At 46.4% G+C, this 13,875-nt stretch overlaps 5 protein-coding genes across 5 annotated transcripts; 2 read left to right on the forward strand and 3 right to left on the reverse strand.

The window, feature by feature from the left end:
• The first annotated feature begins 1,824 nt into the window (after window positions 1-1,824).
• On the forward strand, window positions 1,825-3,761 carry TREMEDRAFT_37363 (uncharacterized protein). The gene is made up of 5 exons (XM_007000833.1): window positions 1,825-2,167; window positions 2,222-2,363; window positions 2,589-2,951; window positions 3,202-3,327; window positions 3,376-3,761. Exons 1-5 carry the CDS (start codon window positions 2,104-2,106, stop codon window positions 3,551-3,553), a joined length of 873 nt encoding a protein of 290 aa, XP_007000895.1. The 5' UTR covers window positions 1,825-2,103; the 3' UTR covers window positions 3,554-3,761.
• Window positions 3,762-3,958: 197 nt separating this feature from the next.
• TREMEDRAFT_24575 (uncharacterized protein) lies at window positions 3,959-6,801 on the reverse strand (the record flags this gene model as incomplete). The annotated part of the gene is made up of 6 exons (XM_007000455.1): window positions 3,959-4,230; window positions 4,411-5,068; window positions 5,192-5,362; window positions 5,600-5,737; window positions 6,109-6,247; window positions 6,590-6,801. 6 exons carry the CDS (start codon window positions 6,799-6,801, stop codon window positions 3,959-3,961), a joined length of 1,590 nt encoding a protein of 529 aa, XP_007000517.1.
• Window positions 6,802-7,177: 376 nt separating this feature from the next.
• TREMEDRAFT_59685 (uncharacterized protein) lies at window positions 7,178-10,024 on the reverse strand (the record flags this gene model as incomplete). The annotated part of the gene is made up of 6 exons (XM_007001717.1): window positions 7,178-8,133; window positions 8,181-8,707; window positions 8,754-8,829; window positions 8,866-8,958; window positions 9,003-9,776; window positions 9,895-10,024. The coding sequence occupies 6 exons, from the start codon at window positions 10,022-10,024 to the stop codon at window positions 7,178-7,180; spliced, it is 2,556 nt and encodes an 851-aa protein (XP_007001779.1).
• A 429-nt stretch (window positions 10,025-10,453) lies between these two features.
• On the forward strand, window positions 10,454-11,744 carry TREMEDRAFT_67398 (uncharacterized protein; the record flags this gene model as incomplete). Its single annotated transcript, XM_007001893.1, has 7 exons — window positions 10,454-10,492; window positions 10,533-10,569; window positions 10,614-10,694; window positions 10,740-10,972; window positions 11,023-11,169; window positions 11,217-11,375; window positions 11,433-11,744. 7 exons carry the CDS (start codon window positions 10,454-10,456, stop codon window positions 11,742-11,744), a joined length of 1,008 nt encoding a protein of 335 aa, XP_007001955.1.
• Window positions 11,745-12,148: 404 nt separating this feature from the next.
• TREMEDRAFT_59687 (uncharacterized protein) lies at window positions 12,149-13,293 on the reverse strand (the record flags this gene model as incomplete). Its single annotated transcript, XM_007001718.1, has 3 exons — window positions 12,149-12,628; window positions 12,672-13,063; window positions 13,125-13,293. 3 exons carry the CDS (start codon window positions 13,291-13,293, stop codon window positions 12,149-12,151), a joined length of 1,041 nt encoding a protein of 346 aa, XP_007001780.1.
• Window positions 13,294-13,875: the final 582 nt, after the last annotated feature.

Below are 13,875 nucleotides of genomic sequence, written 5' to 3' on the forward strand. Positions count from 1 at the left end.
TTGATTAGTAATAAATAATAATATCCCTCCAACCACCCTAACCCCCTAACCTCCCTAACCCCCTAACCCCCTAAACCCCTAACCCCCTAACGGTAATCCAGGACTAGTGTGCCTCCACCTTCCGGCGGAGGCACTGAATTCCTTTGGAAAGCTGCCAAAAAAACGGTAGGTGCGCGAAAAACCTTCATTAGGCGCGCCAAAAGGGTGTGCCCCAAGTGAAATAGGGGTGTGCCCCAAGTGGACGTCTCCGAGGCATGTTGACAGAGTAACTAGTGAGGAAAACGGTCCGTGTGCGTGACCAACGGATGGGAAGAAGATAGTGCGAGAAGGCTTGAAAGACCACGTGGAAGGATAACATCGCCCCGCTTGAAACATACCGCTCGGACCGTTTACCGTGCCTAGGTCAATCCCGGTCAATCCGCCGAAGGGAGACGGCGGTCTTCACGGCGCACCGTCGAGTACTCTACCATTTGAGACTCAGGCCTTGCATCGCGGTGTACAGTAGAGTACGATGAAGCGTGAGGCGATACAGAAGAGCGAGACATGTGGAGTCAACCGGGTATCTCTTTTCTTCGTCGTTTTCCTTTGTTTTTGGCTGTACCATCACCTAAGCTGAAAGGCACCGATGTGCGCCTCCTTGGATTCTTGGACCGATGTGTCCGCCCGATGACCTGGAGATCCTTGCCCCTTATGTTAATAACAAGACGAGTCTGTATGGTGGGTCAAGGTTAAAGTCGGATATGCTACACTTTTACACACGATGGACATGGTTTCTTCCACCCAATCTTCCCTCATGCCACTTAATGTGAACTCGTCCTCGTCCATGTTAGAGGCTAAACCCTTCGACCCCCTCCTGGAGGCTTCGTACTTCCCAACTGTTCGGCCCATACGATCTGATCCGTCTTACTTGCGTCCTTCTCATCAGCCCTGACCCCCTGTCTTTTTTGATATCACGGAATGGGTTGCGATAGAGATCAGAACACTGTTCACTCACTTCCAAGGTAGTCTTCAATATCATATCGCCCCCTGCTCGCTGGGCTCTAGCAGCGTCCACCTTCTTCTTCAACTCGGGGGATAACGACGAAGTCGTCAGCAGCTTCACCCGTACGATATATGTGAACTTACTTGATAGAACTGTTCATCTGTCGGTGTGGAATCTAAGTGTCAGTAAACGAGTAAAGTGGCCGAGTTGCAGGGGCTTGAAGATAGATGACTAGGTGATTGGGTTGAAGGGATAGAGGGAAAGAGAAGAGAAGAGAGAGAGAGACACGAACATCTCATGATACCCCAACCGCTGACCATGACTGCATGTCAGTTTGTATCCAATCTATTAGACCAGACATTAGTAATCTTGATAGTCCGACCAGAGATGTTTATCCATCGAGAAGGTCGGCGGCCGACGGGAAAGGATAAAAAAACCCGAAAGGCCGATGGTTTACACGCAAAGACGGAAGGAGACGTACTGGCAGTAGTAACGAGCAGAAAGCTGTCAATCAGTATAGTCTTCCTCTTTATCTCTCTGTCATCTTCTCCGCGCGTCTCTGAGGAGTTTAGTGAAGTACGAGGTCCACAACTCACCGACCCCATAAAAATTGACCAGACATGATTCCACAATTCAGCCTCACGTCACTGGTCATCGGTCCAAAAACCCCTTTGATCGGATCAAAGCGGATTTGTCCGCCTCTCTACCCCACGTGGATTTAAAGAAGTCGCCAGTAGCTCGGAGTGATAAAGTCACTTTTGAGCGGCGGCGGCGGGCGATGCAAATGACGCATCTGGTCCCTTCCACATCATTCCACACTTTGAAATCTTGCTCCGTATCCCCGTTCATTGAATTTCCTCTCTTCACCAACCTCTTTCCCTCACACACGTTTTCACGTAAAAGAATCTTCGTAAACCATTAGGTAGGACCAAGAATAGAGTGGTAGATAGGTCCTTTGAAATCTCGTTACGTTCCCGTGTAGATCGCTTCCTTTCTTCTTTCAATCATCCCTCGGATACATTCCTTTTCCTCTTATTTTCGGCAAGCTGTGAAGATTTGTAAGAACCATTGCCACTTTTTTTCCTTCTTGACAACCTCTCAAGTCTATTCACCAAAGCACAATGCCGGTACAACCTCCTGCCCCTCCGGTGTTTTATCGGTTCAGAACTACTGAAGTCTTAGTTGGTGAGTGTATTCACATTAGGGACAATGTGATTGGATGAGAGGGCTGATAGTTAGATTCTTTGGCAAACTTCGTGGTGAAGGCTCAAAGAGATGCAGTGGATAAAAGAGGGAAATTCACGATTGCTCTTTCTCGTGGTACTTTGGCTGCGAATTTACGTGGATTGGTAGGACAGGAGAATGTCCAATGGGACAAGTGGTGAGTCCTCGTCGTTCCTTCTTCCTACCACACCCTCTCTCTCGTCCTCCCCGCCTACTTCACATACCATGTCTTGAGTCAAGTGTAAAGTACCATCTGTTCTCGAGTGCCGTGTTCCCTCATCATGGTGCAGTCTTATGGGTCTCAATCCTGAAGTACAGCAGCACTTGTAGAGAGGAATGACGACCGGTGGCGAGTATGTGGTCATAGATGACTAACTATCAGGGAAGTATTCTTCTGCGATGAAGCTGCCGTCCCTCTCGAATCACCCGATTCAAATTATCATTCCAATTACCTCTCTTTCCTCTCTCACGTTCCCATCCCCCCAAATCAAATACACACCATCGACGCTAGTTTACTGGACGACCTCGAAGAATTAGCGGATGAATATGAAAAACAACTCATCGGTCATTTTGCAGCTTCAAACGCCGCTCGTTATCCGACTTTCGATCTGATGCTTTTAGGTATGGGAACGGAGGGAGAGACTGCGAGTTTATTTCCGGAACATGAATTGTTGAGTGAGAAAGACGCTTGGGTTTCGTATTTAGAAGATGCACCGAGGGGTCCACCGAGACGTATCACGATGACGTGAGTTGTTGGTCTCTCTTTTCCTCTAATTGTCTTACTCTTACATGTCACTCGTCTTATTCACTCATTACTCTCCCTTCCCCCCAACCCCTCTTCCCGAACCAAAGAAAAACGAAACATCGATGTGAGCGGAAGACCCACAAAGGCGCCATAGCTAGCTTCGTTGAACAAACCAACTGGATGTATGCAGCCAGAGCTTGGAATTTGCCGTTTAAGAGTGCAGAGAACGAGATCAAAACTAATCACCTAGACTACCCGTTCTGACGCATTGCTATCGAGTCGTCTTCGTCGTTTCTGGAGCGGAAAAAGCTCAAATGTTACATACGATCCTCGACGAACCCGAAACGGGTCTTCCATGTTCCCGTGTTAGACCAGCGTAAGTTCAATCCCCCCTTCCTTTAACTTCAGCCTCGTTGACAAATAGTGCACCAGGTTTAGTATTCTGGTTCGCAGATGCCGACGCGGCATCAGAAACGACATATCCACCCACGACGTTTAGATGGATTGATAATCAGAAAGAAGCCGAAGAAGCTGTAGAGGCTGCTCAACGTAAAGCTGCTAGACGATTACAAGAGGCTTTAGGGGAAGATGAAGATTATTAAATTTGATTCGTCATCACGATCAAGCACAACCAATAGCTTTACATGGATCATACTGTGATTCCTAATTCGACCCCCATGACATATTAGGATCTCAGTGTATGATGTGTAGAAGTAGGACGGCTTTAGACTTCTGTGGAATTGGGTGTTCTTTGTGGATACGTTTTCACAGCCAGGAGCTATGCATGATGCAAGATATAACGAAGTCCTGAACACTTGTTACCTCGTCTCAATGTGAATACTACAATTACCTGTATATCTCATACGCTGAAAAATTTCAACGTACTCTATAGTACAGTAGAAAAGATTATCCCACTTGAAAGATGGTTGAGCAGTGTACTCGTACTGGTATGAGATAATTCCAACTGTAAGATTTTGATTTCGTATGGGAAGAAAAAAGAGTTGGATTTAATATTTACAATGTCCCTTCCATCTTGGATAAGCGACAACATCTTTTAAATTCCCAATCGCAGTAACCCAACAAATCCATCTATCCCAACCCATTCCCCAACCTCCATGTGGTACAGATCCCCAACGACGTGTATCGAGATACCATTCATACGCTTTTTTATCCATTCCATTTTGTTCCAAGGCGGAGATGAGTTGAGGGAGACGATGTTCTCGGAGAGAACCACCGGCAAGTTCACCTATGGATGGGAAAAGAAGGTCGAAACATGCTACTGTGCCGGTTTTGTCGATGTTGGATTGGGTGGGAGGTTGAAGATTGATTTGATGTAAAGATGATGATGATAAGTTTTCAATTGGTGAAGTGGAAGGTTGGAGGGTTTCAGTGGGATCGTTAGATGGTATTGATGAAGAAGGGAATGTTGATGTCGATGATGTTGGTGAATCAGGTGAACCAGATAGAAATGAAGGAGAAAGCGATGGGGAAGAGGGATAAGAAGGAGAAGAAGAAGAAGCAGGAAGCATATAAAACGGTTTCAAAACCCTTGGATAATCATATATGAACACCGGACCTTTTTCAGCTAACCATTTTTCTCCTTCTGAAGAAATTCCTTCTCCCCAAATAACATTCCCAAATCCCTCTTTCAACTTTCCCAAAGCTCCCGTATAACTCAATCTTTCAAATCCACATTCAGCGACTTTTTCCAAATGTTCTAAACCTCTTTCAGAATTCGTTAATTGTCCATTATCTACTAAACTCGATCGGATCCTTAAAAGATCTTGTCTCGTCTTTTTTCCTCGAGGTGTATCGGACAAAATAGCTTGGACTGTTGATACTATACTTTCTTCAACTACGGAACATAATTGTTCGATGGTGTCGATGAAACAAAGTTCCGCTTCTAGCATATAGAATTCGCTTAAGTGTCGGGAAGTGAGAGATGGTTCGGCTCTGAAACATGGGGAAAGGGTGTAAGTTCGGGATAGGGATAGAGTGGGAGGTTCGAGATGAAGTTGAGAAGATACTGTGAGATTTACAGGAGTGAGGAAAAATGGTTCGGTTTTGGGTTGGGCAGTTGGCTGGGTCGGATGAGAGGGTGACGGGAGAATCGGTGGCTGGGAATCAGACGATGAGGGAGAAGGTGCAGATTGTACGTGAGCTGATTCGGTTGGAAAAGGGGTAGAGGTCGAAGATGGGAGGTTTGAGGAGGAAGACAACGAAGAGGACGAAGTTAATACAGATGGGAGGGGGAAACTTGGTGAGGATATCGTGGTGTGTGAAGAGGAAACCATGGGCTTTGAGACTCCAAGCTGGTCAGAATGGGAATCAGATAAAGTGAATACCTCTCCAGCACCTTCGCAATCCGAACTGGTCAAGATGGGCGTGTGAACATGTACAAAGTCGTTTTTCTAATTATCAGTCTTCCACATGATGTTATTCAACATGAACGCCGTCATTTTTCCATCAATCTATGCCGCATTTGACCTCATATAGTCTGTGACATTGTGCCGAGTGACGAGCATAATTCAAACGTATCCCCTACCATAGGGGAGAGGATCACTTTTCCACTTAGTCCTGGACGAGATAATACATGGGAATCAACGATGATTTGTAAATTGTTGAGAGGAATGAATACTTGAACTCACCTCAAACCATTCATGCCAATCACGCATCATAGCATCTCTAACACGCATAACGCTTGCCATTTGACTGGTTCGGAATCGAAGATGTGCTAGATCTCTCAAGACCGGAGCAGGGATATGTTTCTTCTGAATAGGGTATGTCTATAGTCAGCGAGGTGGTTCATATTTCAGGTCGTTTCTCTGCTATCCGTCCTCCACCAGCCTGTCCCGTGTCCTCCTTATGGCTCATGGCTCGGAGGTGTATAGTCATAGTCAGATACCTTAGATAGATCCAAGGGGTCATGGGCGGCTTCAGGTACCGTTAAAAACAATATCAGCTTTGAAGTCACACTATATGAGCCTGAGGTGGAGATGAAGAAGTCGAAATCATGAATTTGAAATGTAGTGGAGATGAGCAAGATGAGATACTAGGATCTGTCATTGAATTGGTTTCTGACATCATACCTCTAGAATAGTATGATCAGGAAAGATATTAAGACCACTGAAAAGGTATGCAAGAAGGAGAGACTCACCTCTGGATCACAACTCCCCAAAATGGTAGTTTCCTCCACTAACAATTCTACCGTTTGTCCCGGACCGCGAGAAGGGGATAATCTTCCAGACAAAGAGACGGATGTTCCATTGGTCAAACTGATCATCAAGCTATATTCTCTGCCATAATGTAAACTTGGTATTTATGTCGCACCATGATATGACCCACATCCCATTCTTATCAGATATTATTGAGGAGTAAACCAATGGGGAGAGGTCAGAAATGGCACGAAGAGTGATACATATATTGACTACTTGACGAGATGGCTCAAATACATCAGAAGAAGTAGGCGAATCAGTGGGGACAAGACGAAGGAATAGGAAGATGAGAAAGGTCAACCGAAAGCTCAGTACGGAATGAGTCAAATGCGAGAAGAATAGAGCATTCACCAGGACAAAAAAAAAAGAAGTGATAGTGCGTAGAGAAAGAATGAGAGAACGAGAACGAGAACGAGGACCCACCCTTCTACCCTACTATCCCCCTTGAAAACAGCTTGAACACTATCAGACCCATCATCCACTTGACCGAACAAAACATTTTTATGACCTCTGACAGATTTCAACCAACCGTTAATCTTCACATTACTTTCTGTCCTTTCTCCACTTTTGACGTGAGAAGAGAGGATTTGTTTTAGTGTCGGAGGTAGTGATCTTCTGGTACAGCTTGGTAACATCCCTCACAAACCCTCTCGCAGATTCGAAGAGAAAGACGTAAGCTGAGAAATGTCAGAGTGAGAGGGAGAGGGAGAGTGAAGAGTAAGGTGAACTGAAGAAATTTTCGAAGTGGAGGCGACTGATTTGCTTTTTCTTATGTACAGTACCACTGCATTAGGTCCTACACCCACCCTTGTCAGTGACTAAGAGTGGATACTCTCATGCCCATGTCAACAAAGCGTCGAGTCGGATATCACACAATGTCCACGGCGATATACTCTACATCAGATTATGCAATTGACAACATGTCACCCCTAGAAAAAAAACTATCGACCTCTTTTTCCACCATTTATAAGATCTCTACAACCTCATTTTACTCCACCCCTCACCACATTATCACTCTTCCACCATCATTGACACCTCTCCTTCTCTATACACATCCACAGTCTCCTCCATCATCTCGACACTCGGCTCCACCTCTTCCGCAGTCATAGATATGCCCAATTTTGAAGGTTCGTGAACGTGTTCAAATGTCGGCGCGCTGGCAAGGTTTGGCGAGGGAAACGCTGTCTGAGCAAACGTATCTTGAAATGCGAGTAAATCACGCATCAGTTCATCCAACATTTCCGATGATGTTTGACCGTCTTCCTGAATGGTCGGCATTTCTTCATCTTCGTCTCTTTCGTCTTTATCCACCAGTCGGCGTTTCTTTCGCGGAGGAAGGGAAGCGATATCGATGCCTATTAACCTAGCCCTTTCTTTCCTCTTGACCTCCTCACCTTGTACTCGACTGACAAAATCCAACATTACTCGAACCCTCTTACGCATTTCTGAGGTCGTGATACGCTTTGGTGGATATCGAACTCGAGAAGGAGGTTCTAATCTGAATCCCACCTCGCCTTGAGGTTCTCGTCCGATTGGCTCGTTAGGTAGCATAAGCTCACCTCGATCATCGCGATCTTCGGTGAATGGCCCGTAAGATTGATGAGCAAAGTGATTTCGAGAGATGTAAGAGAGTGTCCGGGGCGTGGTGATTGTCAAAGCTACGGGATGAGAGGTAGGGAGAATATCTGAGAATTGGGAGAGGTAATCGGGGAGGTGCCAAGATAGTCTATTCACGTCCACTGCGACGGTTGGAATGGTGATTAGACCATTGGCGATGGCGCCCGCACGACGAGTTCCATGTTCATGCTGCGTTGGAGGAGCAGAAGGTACCGGAGTACCACCTTGTCCGACTCGTCTGACAGGTGAAGGTATGGGTTGTGCCCCAGATGAAGATTTAGGTCGATAGGTGTACTGATTAGGATGCTTTGGTTTGGCCTTTGTGGGTGGTAGAGAAGAATCAGGATCATCTGACGGTTAAATTTGAAATACACAAGATAGAGAGAGAATTACTGACCAACTTCAGCGGACTCCTTCTCTTTCCCTTTTTCGCTCTCCTCAGGACTATGCTCACTCTCCGCTTGCATCATCTCTAATCGACTCGCTTCGAGCGCGGCCTTGACTTCCTCTTCATACGCCGCGTCACGTGAGTTCATCGTGCTACGTCTTTTGGGCGGAGGGTGATTTTGGGGAGATGGCGATCTCTGTGGGGATGGTGACATGACAGACACTCTACGAGTGTGATTCGGCTTTGGCTTGTCTTGCTCCTTTTCTTTCTCCTTGTGAGCCGTCCCAGGCTTCTCTTTTTCCTTCTCAGAAGACACAGGCTTCCCGTTACTGAATTGACGTCTACCACTTCTACGAGCGTCCACGCTTTCTACCGGGCTGGGCGCTTCTTTCCGATGATGTGAACGAGGAGCTGATTTCGCTTTGGTCTCTCGTGCTGCAATTTCTGCCCACAGTTTGGATTGTGAAGGGAATTGTTTGTCAGACGAGTATTGAAAATGCTTTAGATCTTCTGGGGTGGGAGGGACAAAGGCGGCACTGGATGTCAGCGGACGGGCACATTGAGAGAGAGAAGAAGTCCCACGGATTCCTTCCTTTACTTCGGATCCATCTTTTCAACGGTCCATGAAGATCGGGCCGACATTCCTCGCAAAAGTATTCTGGAAGTCAGCCTTCGCCCCATTTCCTCGACTCACCATCTGGAGCCTCTTCGTCTGCCCAGATTCCGACACATGGACCGTGCTGCCATACGTTGCACTTGTCACATTGAATCATGAGAGGGTCTCCCTCTGCCATGTCAGCTGCATTAAGGACATTTGTTACAATCACTCACCTTCTTTCTTGCACACACATCGTGTCACCTCCTGACCGTCTCCTTCCTCTTCCTCCTCCCCTTCCCCGCCGTCTCTCTCTTCCTCCTCCACTTTTCCTTGAGAATGTTTTTCCACGACCTCCTCGCCTGTTTCTTCCCTCTCAGCACTTCGGCGATCACGTTTGCCCAGGACCGTGGCGGCCCTCCGGATCTCCTCCGGGAGAAGATGATCGTCCAACAACAACTGCTCTTCGCCTCTTCTCTTCCTTACTTGCCGCCCAGCTGAGACTGATCGTTGTTCAGATACGTCGGAAACGGGAGTGTCAACAGTAGAGGGAATGGGTATTGATAAAGCTCTAGTGTTTTTTGTAGGTCTAGTCCGCCCAGGTGTCATCTCTTCCTCCTCCTCTTCCTCTGCTTTGACTGATTTGGCTTGCCTGAAAGATCTCATGGCGCGATTACGGCGATAAGTCTCCCAATCATTCTTATGTTCTGGGGAAGCATCTCCACCATTGACCTCCATCGGCTGATCCTCAACGGTGTGGGGCGGGGGCGGCGTGATGCTAGCAACAGAGCCGCTGGGTGGGTCGGACACGTCCAAGTCCTCTTTAAGGATACTATCTGATGAGGTTCGAAGCATGGTCGTGATCGTTGCAGAGGTAGGACGGACGACAGGAGATCGCTTAGGGGAGTTTTTGGGGGAATTGCGGGCTTGTTTGGGTGGTAGAGGAGGGAAGAGTGGGCCAGAGGAAGGTGGGAGGGGGTTCCGACCTCTGGTTGACCTTCTGGGAGCATCTTAAATGTCAGCTCCACGTCCTGATCGGGAGGTATTGAGCGTGAGCGAGCTCCATGTCGAGATACGACAGCTATATGCTAGACTGGACGAAGGAGATGAGATGAAAGCTCAACTCACCGTCATCGTCATCTTCTATCATCGGCGTATTACTGCTGATACTTGCACTCCTAATACCTCCACTATGAGCTCTCCTGAGCTCTTCAGCAGCTCCGATGCCCGCTGGCCGTCTCCGACCTTCGAGCATCATGACGGGGGGAAGAAGTTACGGGAAGGCGGGGGGGGAAAGCCTTGAGCCACGTCTCTGAGCTCCACGAATTATATAAAATGGAAAAGTCCTATCGAAAGATACTGATGGTGATAGCAGAGATAGCTATGGGGCCAGCGGACATGAGAGTAGAGCGAAAGATACAAGTGTCTATTGAGAAGCGGCGGCGGGAGATTGGGGGGTACGGGGGGGGAGAGGGGGGTTTGGGTCCAATCTCAGCCGGCCCACCCGGGAAATTGTGACACCGTGGGAAAGCTAATTTTGATTCCGCTTGACCGATGACGCGCACCACCTCGATCAACGCTCTTCGACCAAAAATTTCTTCCTCTTGGAAAATCAGCCAATTGCATGCGTCTGCTGACAACCAAAACACCTTTCAGAAACCTTCAATACATCCATAGACGTCATATCATGTCATCCCCCGCTGCCAAAAGACTAAAGTCAACAAAGGTGAGCTTGCACAATCTCGAGGTTTTGGCTGATGTGGCAGATTATTGGTACCCATTCCGGCACATTTCACTGCGATGGTCAGCCATCTTTCTGGACCTCGTCTCAGTGCTGATGTTTTCAGAAGCACTCGCAGTGTTCATGCTTCGTCTAACGGACGAATTTCGAGATGCCGATGTGCTACGGACGAGAGATCCAGCTAAATGCGAGTGAAACAAGATTCTTCCTTTGTACCGTGGCTGACGAAAAGTGGCACCTCTCAATATCGTCGTTGACGTGGGTGGAGTATACGATCCAAAAGCTCATCGATACGATCATCATCAAAGAGGATTCAACGAAACGTTTGGTCATGGTTTTGACAAGATCAAGTTGTCTTCAGCCGGTTTGGTTTACAAGCACTTTGGAAAGAAGATCATTGCCGATTACCTCGGATGTGAAGAGTCAGACCCTCGAGTAGAAATTATTTGGTTACGTTTATACTCTGTGAGCTCGTCCCGTGGTCATGAAACTTTTCAGATCATGACTGATATTAGGAATTGATAGAGTCAGTGGACGGGATAGATAACGGAGTGAACGTTGCATCCGGACCTTTGGCTTACACTGTTCGGACAGATTTGAGTTCAAGAGTTGGTCGGATCAATCCAGATTGGAATGAACATGTTGACGATGCGGATTATGATGTGAGTCCTCTCATTTTTTCAAGACATTGAAATTAGACTGATGCTAGGCACGATTCGCCATCGCGTCCAAAGTCACAGGAGAAGAATTCATGTCACATCTTCGATATTACACCAAAGCATGGCTCCCCGCTCGGGATATCGTCAAAGCTGCGTTGGACACCAGACATAAGGTCGATGAAAGCGGCTCCATCGTAGTATTTGAGAAAGTCAGTCTTCCAGCTGTTCTTGCTAAACTCTGTTCGTTATTCTCAGCTGAACCTCAGTCCGCACCATGGAAAGATCATCTATTCTCTCTCGAATCTACTCTATCACCTCCTCAACAAATCCTCTACGTTCTGTATCCAGAGTCTGATGCTCCCGGATCAAAATGGCGAATACAATGTGTTCCCGAATCTCCAGATTCTTTCCTCAACCGAAAATCGATGCCTGAAGCTTGGCGTGGTGTCCGAGATGCGGAACTCAGTAAAGTCTCTGGAGTCAATGGGTGCGTATTCTGCCATGCGTCTGGCTTCACGGGAGGGAATGAGACTTTCGAAGGGGTGTTGGCAATGGCGAGGAAATCTTTGGCTGCATGATGTGTGATGTCACGGCATGTTTTTCAGGACTACCACTTATGATGATGATCGTGAAGTGGTAAACAACGTGTAGCTAACGCAATGCTCTCTCGGTATCATCATCTCATCTGCACTAACTAACTACATAAAATGATCTCGCATATGACTGACTCATCACGTCTGACCCGGACCCACATTGTTGGGGTGTGCCAAGCCTGGAATTCCTGACACTCCTCCACCCTGCCAGGTTACTGACGAAGAAGTTGATGAAGCAACAGAGTGACGCCTGGCGGATCCCTGTTTCGCCGACTATCATTCCCCTTCTTGTGGACAGCGAGGTGTCAGGTTCATTCAAAGCTGGTGGAAGTTCGTGGCGGTAAGATGTTCAGAGGCATAAACCTATCCCTAGAGGTTGTTGGTCTGTGCTATTGTCTGTGAAGGTAGGCATTGCTTGCAGTGGACAACGCGTTTGCGCTTGAAGATGGTGTAGGTTCATCTGATTGATTGTCAGGAACCACACTGTTTCGGAGAGGGCTGGGTCTAGAACGTTGTGTATAAGGATGTGTTTTTGGAGTTCCAATATGACGTGGTGTGCGGACAAGACCGACAGATCCTGCACCGTGATCATTGTCTTGATTGCCCCTCTGGTGAGCCAAATGAGGTGATATAGAATGAGGTGATTGATTGTTCGAAAGACCATGAGGTTGAGGGGTTAGATCATTGACTCTAGCATTTAGTGTCCTTGATGCTTCAAGAGCTGTCCGAGTCAAAGAAGTATTATCCCATCTTTGATCTGGTAGAAACGGGCGTAAAACCGCTTCGACGAATATACCAACTCTATCTCTTTTCTTATCATCTTCTGTTTCTAGATTCGGAGACCAATAGTCATGGACATCTGAAATAATCTTCGCCGTCTTTCCCCTGTCATACATTGGACTTTCGACTGACATGAGCGTTATTAATCAACATTTTATGAATCACTTTACCATTTGTTATTTCCCAGATCTGAGTGACAGATCCACTAGGTTTAGGTATGCAAGCGAGTCTAGAGAGAATAACCGCCATAGATATAGTCGTAATGTATTCAGTATCTTGAGTCAATATAGGGTTTTCAGAATTTCCTCTTATCTTTTCTAAAACACGTGCTAATTCTATTACCGTAAGACCAACAATTAGATCATTACCGTATTTATGAGCTTCTCTCCTTTGATTCGTCTGGTAATTAAAATGTCCAATGAACGAATTTCTAGATTGATATTCGTCTACTGAAACTTGACGTTGCAACCAATTACAGATATCCTCCATAGATCTTATAGTGATATCCCATTTCTCAGTCGATTCTATGAAAAATCTTAGTAATTTCCTTCTATAATGGACGAGTCTTGACAAAAAAAAACTCACGAGTAGGAAGATATTCATAAGGATCAAGAAGGTTTGATTTGTTTAATCTGAGATTGTTGATGGAGTCATCAACAGGCATGTCATAAGTATCGGCAGCATTAGCTATTTGATGGAAGAAATATACACAGGAATGTATGGTTTCTCTTGGATAGATTGTTCTAGTGGTCATGTTGTTGTTGTTACTTCGTTATTGGGGTTCAAAATGTTATTGAATCGACTAAAGACCTTGAGTGATGTGAAGAAGTGAAAGTGGTAGTTTATACCTTGATCGTTCGTTTTCGATTCCAAACCCGCTTTCGATCTCCGGGCCGATCCTTTGATCATGAACCTCCCTTTTCAAATTCAGATTCATGACTTTCTCATGGCGCCTTCCTGTAAGATATTTGAATGTTTGATATCGTCCGGATCATGTCCACGACCCAGAACGGACCACGTTCCGGGGAGCCGAGGGCAAGAATGATGATTCACAATCAGCACAGAACATGCAGAACATGTGAATTTGAGATGTGTAAGTTAAATGTGAATACTCCATCCTTTTACCTCCACTTCCACTCTCTTATCTTGATATAGGTCAACCGATAGCATGTCAGCGTTTTGATTTCATCAATCAAAAGTAATGCATTGTCGACTATGTTTTATGTATCAACACGATCCCACGACTGGTCAGTAGCATTCTCACTTATTTCCGCCCCATAGCATGTATGATGGGGAAAATCACATGCTCCTGTCTCAAGAAGAAATTCAGTATTGT

This window comes from Tremella mesenterica (assembly GCF_000271645.1).
Source record: "Tremella mesenterica DSM 1558 unplaced genomic scaffold TREMEscaffold_1, whole genome shotgun sequence".
In the NCBI taxonomy this organism is placed as follows: domain Eukaryota; kingdom Fungi; phylum Basidiomycota; class Tremellomycetes; order Tremellales; family Tremellaceae; genus Tremella; species Tremella mesenterica.

Bases quoted from the DNA above. Each gene is read 5' to 3' on its own strand.
- TREMEDRAFT_37363 (XM_007000833.1), top strand. From the start codon at position 2,104: ATGCCGGTACAACCTCCTGCCCCTCCGGTGTTTTATCGGTTCAGAACT. The intron at 2,952-3,201 runs GTGAGTTGTTGG...CTAATCACCTAG, and splicing joins CCGAGACGTATCACGATGAC to ACTACCCGTTCTGACGCATT. The intron at 3,328-3,375 runs GTAAGTTCAATC...GTTGACAAATAG, and splicing joins TGTTCCCGTGTTAGACCAGC to TGCACCAGGTTTAGTATTCT.